At 43.2% G+C, this 8,754-nt stretch overlaps 1 protein-coding gene across 1 annotated transcript; it reads right to left on the reverse strand.

Moving 5' to 3' along the window:
* Positions 1-660: 660 nt before the first annotated feature.
* On the reverse strand, positions 661-6,467 carry LOC143003631 (fibronectin type III domain-containing protein 7-like). Its single transcript, XM_076154403.1, has 12 exons — positions 6,461-6,467; positions 6,017-6,280; positions 5,313-5,573; positions 4,463-4,720; positions 3,831-4,091; positions 3,284-3,541; positions 2,908-3,165; positions 2,297-2,356; positions 1,950-2,210; positions 1,732-1,781; positions 1,431-1,641; positions 661-944 (listed from the first exon to the last, which is right to left on the reverse strand). The coding sequence occupies exons 1-12, from the start codon at positions 6,465-6,467 to the stop codon at positions 661-663; spliced, it is 2,433 nt and encodes an 810-aa protein (XP_076010518.1).
* Between the last annotated feature and the right edge of the window lie 2,287 nt (positions 6,468-8,754).

Below are 8,754 nucleotides of genomic sequence, written 5' to 3' on the forward strand. Positions count from 1 at the left end.
ACAGAAACACCACACAGATTAAACACAAATGTTACTGTAATTCTGCTAGATGTGTAAATAGGGTTTTGTTAACCTTCCCATTATGAAAGAGCTGTGTGTCTGTCATCATATTTTGGAATTTTCCGCCCCCTAGTGTCCAAATAATAATCCTGGCAGTTTTAAATAGCATGACCTTAGATCCTGTTTGAGTTGTCGTACCTGAGTTTAATGTTTCAGCTGGGCTGGGCAAACTTGAACATATATCATCTCGTGCCACCACCTGGATCAAGTAGGTTTGTCCGCATGTCAGGTTGGTCAAGGTACACTGTGGGTCTGTACTCTCACAGCTGGACACATTTCCCAGAGTGCTCTGAGCTGTCACACTGTAGTCCAGTGCCCCTATGCTGCGACTCCAGTAGACTAACGCCGAATTTTCAGAACAGTCCAGCCTGACCGTCACATCCTTAGGAACACAAGGTGCTGAGAGAGGCAGAGGGAAAGGACACCGTTGTGGATTTACAACTGTTATGTTTGTAAATGGTGATTAAAAAAGCCCAATCTTGGTAGTAAAACAGACTAGGCTAGATAGACTAGGCTATTATTGGCAGAATACCTTTTCCAAAAATATAGAATAAAATAATCACTGTTCCAAACTGCTGATATTATCTGTCAGTATTGAGTTTAATTCTCACCTGATCGCAGTGAGTCAGGCTCACTGGGGTAAGAGTCACACTGTGACCCTGCCAAAACTGCTGAGGCAATGACATTGATTGTGTAGTTCTGTCCACAAGCAAGGTTGGCCATTCCACAGGCTGTTCCTTGTGACATGCAGTCATACTCATCGCCACCTTCCCCAATCACTTTAGCGGTGTAGAACTCTGCCCCTGCTGAAGCGGTCCATGATATCGCTACGATGTTGGAGATGCAGTCCAAGCTACTGGCGACACCAATGGGTGGACAAGGTGCTACGGAAAGGAAGGAGAGCAGAAATAGAGGCAACAATAATATCAATGTTAAAGGAAAGTGCCAACAACTTTAAAGAGTAATTGTGTTTTTAATGCATCTCTTTTATGTTGTTTGCTCTTTTCAATGTTTCCTTTTGTTTTGGGTGTTGGTTCTTTGTTGCCAAGAAACATTTGGGCCAAGACATGAAAATGTAATTCTCCAACAACAATCGTGGTTACAGTATATGCCAGATGACACGAGACTGCTTCTGAGGATCAATACAACTGAGATCTATGGAAAAAGTGTTATTGTGGTGATTATTCACAAATGGAATAGGGAATGTCCGTGTCAAAAATAGCCAAACTCGTGTGAACAATATGTACTTCCTCTCTCTATGTGGGTGTCAGTAATAAGAGTTCATGCTAAATTCTCAATTTAAGTGCGGCACACATAAATCCATAATGTTTGTCTTTATTCAATAGGTTAAGGTTCTACAAGCAATGTACCTGACTTTAATACTTCAGTCACGCTGGAGACGCTTTTGCAAACAGAGTCGGTGGCCTGGACAGAAAGGAAATACTCCTGGCCACACATTAACCCAGCAATGAAGGTGGAGGTTTCACTGGTGCTGAGCTCCACTTTGTGACCACCGTTAGTCTGTGCTGTCACAATGTAGGCATCCGCCGCTTCACTGGCGCTCCAGGTCAGATAGGCAGCCTTTAGAAGACAAGAGTGGAAAAGAGAAGAATGCTGTTCAGATTTTCTCGGGGGAAACTTTTTAATGTTAATTTCCAAATAAAACATTACCTTCAGCGAGCAGTTCATAGATGCTGTCACGTTCTGGGGTCCACATGGTGCTAAACACAGAAAACATAATTATTATCTCTCTTCCTTACCCTTAACCTATAATTTTCTATGAAATTGTATGACATGTAATTATTCTTGCGATAAAGAAGCTGACTTCTATCCTTAAGGTACTTCCAGGGTCATTTCAAAGGTGTACAGTAAAACCTTCTGGTGCTTACCCATGCGTATTTTGGTGCTGTTGCTTGGCTGGCTGCTGCACATGTAGTAATTGGCGATGACATGAACGGTGTACTGCTCTCCACAGTGCAGATCATCCCAGGCGCACATGTTGGTTTCTGAGACGCATTCGTGTGAGTGGCCGTCCTGTCCCACTGCAACAGCCATGTAAGACTCTGCCCCATCGGCTGGGGCCCAGCTGACCCTGCCCAGGTGGTCCTCACAGTGTGTGTTACTCTCTACATGCTGTGGCACACAGGGGCCTGAGCACAAACACAGAATGAATGGCATCATAACAAACATACTATAAATCATACTGGACAAACATTTAAACAAGACATAACCTGACCTGTCCTGAATTCTGCAGGCTCGCTCACAGGGCTGTCACAGCGACTGTCCTGAGCTTTCACTGTAAAATTAAACAATTGTCCACAGAGAAGAGGAATTTCCAACGTTGATTGATTGACTTGGAAGGCTATGGTGTATCCCAGGTCTCCTGTGACTGACACGATGTAGGCAGAAGCACTGTTAACTTCTGACCATTCCAAAAGCACAGTGTCGTAGTTACATGACCCAGTCACTGTCAGGTTACCCGCCTGGCAAGGTTCTGGTGAAAGAGCCAATCAAAGTTAAGTGATTAAAATAAAGTATGTCAATAATGCTTGTGAAAACAAAGTAAACACAATTTTGACTTTGCTTGGTTATAATTAACAAATACTTGTGGTTAATTGGATGGCCATAATAATGTCCAGTGCGACAATCATGCTAAATAGCTGGTGGCAGTATATGATTAATATATGGAGAATTAGGGCGATTAATTACCACAACGGAAGGCCAAGTCAATCTCTGTATGTATGTCCACAGCATAATAAAATATATGTATACATATTTCTAATAGCTAAGGAAGGATCCCACCACAAACAAGTCACCAGTCAATCAGCTGGTGATGATGCCTCCTACCTGTCTGAATCTCCACAGTGCTGCTGATGTCACTGTTGCAACCGTGACTGTGTGCAGTAACAGAGAAATGGTAGGTTTTTCCACATTTCAGGTCAGGGAACTTGCAGGTGGATTCGGTGGAGTTGCACTGCATTGTTTCCATGCCGTAGGTGGCAGTAGCCACATAGAGCTCGACTCCTTCTCTTTCCTCCCAGTATAAGTTGGCTGTACTGGTTCCACACTCTAGGTCCACTCCAACACGTAAAGGTTTACAGGGACCTGGGTAGCACATTTATTATATTATCAAAAATCCAAAAGAAACATAACAAAATACAAATCAGATTGAAATTAGCATCAGTAGTTGTGATCATTGAAATCAAGTTTTTGCTTAACTCACGTGAGCGGAAACTGACATCAGTGCTTGTGTCAGTTTGACAGTTACTGTTGAAGGCTGTGAGGCTAACATTATATAGCTGACCACACTCCAGCTCAGTCATGGAACAGTTTGGCAAGTTAGCACTTTGGCAGAAAGCCTGGTGACCATCACTTCCAGTGGCCGTCACCTTGTAGGATGTGACTCCAATGGCAGGGCTCCAGGAAATCTGGGCAGTGTTGCAATCAAATTCAGCCACCAGGTTTGCAGCGGCACAGGGAGCTACAGATAGACAAGAAGGTGTGAGGCTGAGCATTCCATTTTGTTTAATATGAATTTGCTTTAATACTCATACAGTATATTGGCTGCATATTTATTTGTTTACAGTTACTTTACAGTCAAAAATCCCAACAATGGTGCTTGTAGGACATTTATAAGCACAGCTTTCTTTATTTGCTCGTGGAGTAGAGAGGGTAAAATCACTGTCCATCTGTTTAGTGTCCCTGAATATCACAGAGTGACTGTTATTCTGCTTGTTTTCTGCATTAATAAACATCATCAGACATCATACCTGAATTCAGCAGGAAAATGCTGGAGCTTGTGCTGTTGAATTCCTGTCCGACTGCGATGACCCTGGTGTTGTAAGTGACTCCACAGTGGAGTTCATCCACGTCACAGAACGTGGTGGAGCTGTAGCAGGACAGCGAGTGGCCGTCGTATCCAGATAGATATGCCACATACGCCACTGCGTCAATACTGGGCTCCCACGTAATTGTGGCTCTTTTATTGTCACACCTCACACTGGCCTCCACATTGATGGGCGGGCAGGGCTCTAACAAGAGACCAAACTGGGGTTATTTTCATTGACAACACATAGAAGTAAAAATACATGAAGTGTGCAAGCACAAGGGGGTGACCACACGACACAAAAGTATCTTATATAAATCAGTATTAAATAAACAGACAACCAGTAAAATGTTGTAGAAATACCTCGTAAATTTTGCAGTTAATGAAATTAGGCAAAAAACACAAACAAAGTGAATTTTCAGTGCTTGTGTTACAGTCACATTTCAGAAAGTAGATCAGATACTCAAATGTAATCAAGACATACCCAAAACACAATCACACAATTACACATCATGCATTAATTGTATAGCCTAGAATGGTCAGGGCAAGTGGAACAGTCACGGTCAGTCATCTCACCTGTCTTAATGCTGACTCCCTCTGTCGACTTGGAATTCTCGCAAACACCGTTGATGGCAGTGACAGAGACCTTGTATGTCTGGCTGCATAACAGGTTTGTTATGGGACAGTAGGTGTCAGTCGTGACACAGGTACGTCTCAGGCCCTGATCGGTTACTGCCTCCACATTATAACTGACAGCACCCATGCTCACGTCCCACAGCACCTGGCCAATTGACAAGCTGTAGTGGGTGCTGATGTGCTGGGGGATGCACGGCCCTGACAGGGAAGACATTCAAGAGCATTTGGGAGTGTTAGTGACAGATTTTATGGTATGTAAATCCTTGCAGAAACAATGTCAAACTTTGTATTTAACATTATTTTTGTGTTCATGTGCACTAAGATACTATGAGAAGCAACAGCCCTCAATCAATTATCGCTGTTAAAATTATTTGCAAAAATCAAGGCCTACAAAAACCTTCACTGAAACTGCTCATAGCTTCAAAATCTGTTGAAAAATTACTCCAGAAGGCTAATAGGCTAAGTCTAATAGGAGGATTGACTGGTAAGTTCTGAGCTTAGTGCATACAGGCGCTATGTTCCAATGTTTCATATTATCTGTCATCTCACAAACTCACAGAGCCGTGGGTTTCTCCGGAACATGTAAGATATAAACTGATCTCTTCCAAAAGACATATCAATTGTTGCACAGTGGGAATACCTGAAACACTTCAAATAACTTGCAGGGAAAAATAAGAACAACTGAACTGATTCCATACATCTATTTTATATATACCAAAGTCATTTACTTTTAAAAGAAAAACACTTGAGTTTGCATGCAGCTCTGTTGAACTTGTGTCTCTGAGCTCACCAGTGGCCACCTGTCTAGTCATATGAGCGATGCTGTGGCAGGTCTGTCCCTTTGCTCTGACCGAGATGGAGTAGCTCTGGCCACACAGCAGCCCTCCCACTTCACAGTTGGTATCGGCGGTATCACACTTGAGGGACTGGCCTGATGCAGTGCTGGCCGTGGCTTCGTACATCACAGCTCCGTCGCTTGGGTACCAGCTCACCGTAATTTTCTGCAAATGGCAGTCCAATATAGCATCGATGCGGCTTGCTTGACAGGGAGCTGTGGTGCAAAGAGAAGGACAGGTATGAGAGTTATGGGATCTACAACTTTGGTGTAGATTTCTGAGCTCTCCCAGTTTCTATAAAGAACAAAGAAAGAAGGACAAGAACTGTTGACATACAATTGACATATTTGTAAAATTATGTCACTGGTGAATTCAGTGTGCAGACATGTTGCATTTACACTTGTGGCAGGCTAAACAAAACAAAAGCAATCCAGTGCCAGAATCGCCACAATGAGAGAATTAACATTCTTCTTTAGTCATCATTTGGGCCTTTTACCAACCTTTCCACTGCATCTGTTTGATTTGCTAAAATGTAATAAAAGGTGTAGTTTACTTAACATTAACCCTGCGCTATCTCTGGTTCAAAGGACAATCCATACATTGAATGGTAAATGGTTCAGATCCTGTTCACACCATATCACTTGCATCTCTTTCCTACCTGAAGGTGTATCAACCACAGCAGAGTGCGGACTGTCGCAGTATCCATCAGAGGAGATCACAGAGGCATGGTAGATCTGACCGCAGCTCAGTCCTGTCACATTGCAGGAGGTCTCGCTCATGGCCTGGCAGGTTGTGGACAAACCGTTACTGCCCTGCACGGTGGTTAAATAGGTGTCAGCTCCTTCGCTCTCCAACCAGGACACCGTCAGACAATTGTCCTCACATTTAATGTGAGAGGAGACATTTTGTGGGATGCATGGCACTAAGGAGAAAAGACAAAAGAAAAGTGGTCTTGAATGTGGTTTAATTATGTTGAAAAGCTTAATTAAAACCTAATTGATTATGACTTTCAAATAAACAGATTCTAGAAAAATATTTGTCAACTTGTTGTTTGACTTAATAAACCATTAATCAACCTTAATAAATTTACATGCTATTTTACTGTACATGTTTCGGAAATGATCATGTAGTGAATGTGAGTATACCGGTCTTGATCTGGACACTGTTGCTTGGATCGCTGGCACAGTCGCTGACCTCTGCCACCACTGTAGCTGTGTAACGCTCCCCACAGTGCAGGTCTACAAGGTCACAGCCGTTGTCAGTGGAGTTGCACTCATGCTTGTGGCCATCGGCAGCCACTGCCCTGACCCGGTACAGCTGACCACCGTCACTGCGGTCCCATGACATGGTGGCCACATTGTTGCTGCAGCTGAGGCTGGACTGGAGGTTCTCAGGAACGCATGGCTCTGTGGAGCAGAAATCTTCTAGCTTATAACTGTTTTTTTGACTTTACATTTAGTATTTATTTCATTTGTCTGCCAATTTTGTTTACAATGTTTTGAGGGTTGGATTGCACCACAAAAACATCGAGCGATAGTACATATACAAATATTCACTATATTCCCCTATTCCATCCCATACCTGTCCTGACTAGCTCTCCTCTGCTCTGGGAGCTGTTGCAGGTTCGTCCCTCTGCCACAACAAGCACCATGTACATCTTTCCACACGGTAGGCCTGTGATATTGCAGTTTGACCCCGAAGAGCTGCAGCAGGTGGTCGTCCCGTCAATCTCTTCCAGGGTGGCTGTGTATATCACTGCACCCGGGGTGGATGACCAGAACACACTCACTGTGTTGTTATTGCAGCTCGGGACAGGGCGTATGTTCTGGGGAACACAGGGAGCTGAGGAAGGATAATGAGTGTTAGACAACAATTAAATTAGGTTCCTAACTTTGACCCTTACTATAGAGAATGAATCCATGTTCCTATACCGCCAATGCGCCTGAACAACTGCTCTTAGTGTAATACGGGACTTTACTACTTGATGGTTGATGGTAAATAAAAAATGATTAATAAGATAATTATTTATTATTACATGACATCTAACCCCTGAAGACACTAAACAATTCTTTACCACTTCATTTTCAGAATGCTCCAATTTCGAAATTCTTAACTCAAGAAAAATATAACATTTATTAAAAGATTTTCAGAGGAAAGAAAATGCTTGTTTAAAATGTATAACCAGTAAAAAAATGTATTATCAATTTATTTTCTTCATCATCATCATTATTTATGCAATTGTTTTCACTATTATTGTGCTTTTCACTCACGTGTCTCGGCAATGTAAGAGTTGCTGGGAGCACTGGAGCACTGAGTGTTACGACCCTGAATGGTAAAGGTGAAAGTCTGACTGCACGGCATTAGCTGCTGAGCACACGAGTCCGTAGAGTTGCACTCGAATGTCAGGACAGCACCCGAATTATTTGTCGCCGTGACGACATAGCCTTCAGATCCAGCAGATGCGTTAAAAATCACAAAGGGAGTGCTTGACAGGCAGTCCATCTCCACTTCTGTCAGGTGAGGTACACAGGGAACTGATAGTAAACAGAGAAAGAGCAAATGTTAAAAAAGAATTGACTTTAATATAGACAACATGCTTCCTACCTCATAAATCATTTCCAAAGCCTTTTTGATATTTTGAAACCTGCATGTTCTAATATGATTGCTCCTTGCCTGTCTTAAGTGGTTGTGGGGGGTTCTCTGGCCCCACACATTCGCTCCTGGACGGTATGATGGTGACGCTGTAGTCCACCCCACACTCCAGTGTTGTCAGATCGCAGCTAGCTGAGTTTGTGGCGCTGCACTTGTGTTGGCGACCCGTGCCATCAATGGCCGACACCATGTACGAGACTCCCGGCACACCCTGGTGCCAGGATACAGGCACAACACCGGTGTCACAGTTCACAGTGGTCGCGAAGGACGTGGGAGGACAAGGAGCTGAGAGAGAAGGGATGTTATGGAGAAGGAAGAAGAGGGACAGGACGTGTAAAGTGAATGTATTGCTGGTGTTATTTAAAAACCTTCAGACAGAAATTACATGCTTTTCTCAACTCATGGTTCTATGATGTATGTAATGGCAGTAGATAAATCAATACCTATTACCACAGCAGCAATCTCGATCTCAGTCTTTACAACAGCTTTAATAAAGTTAAAATGTTCAAATGGTCAAAATCCAGGATCCATTCAGGATTGCAGGATGCTTATGAAGTCTTGAAACCCGACTTGAGATTAATACATGGATGCTTCCTTCATGCAATTCCATTTACCTGTAGTGACTTCCTGTTTGGCGCTGCGAGTATTATTGCATCCACTGTCTTGTGCCACCACCTCATAACTGTAGGTCAGACCACACTGCAAGCTGCTAATCACACAGTGGTGGTCAGTAGAATTACAGCT

Source organism: Genypterus blacodes, unplaced genomic scaffold, assembly GCF_046128005.1.
Source record: "Genypterus blacodes isolate CSIRO-AG114 ecotype Tasmania unplaced genomic scaffold, CSIRO-AGI_Gbla_v1 ptg000062l_1, whole genome shotgun sequence".
Taxonomy (NCBI): Eukaryota; Metazoa; Chordata; class Actinopteri; order Ophidiiformes; family Ophidiidae; genus Genypterus; species Genypterus blacodes.

Bases quoted from the DNA above. Each gene is read 5' to 3' on its own strand.
- LOC143003631 (XM_076154403.1), bottom strand. The intron at 1,782-1,949 runs GTAAGCACCAGA...TTCTGTGTTTAG, and splicing joins CAGCACCAAAATACGCATGG to CACCATGTGGACCCCAGAAC. The intron at 945-1,430 runs GTACATTGCTTG...TCCTTTCCGTAG, and splicing joins GACTGAAGTATTAAAGTCAG to CACCTTGTCCACCCATTGGT.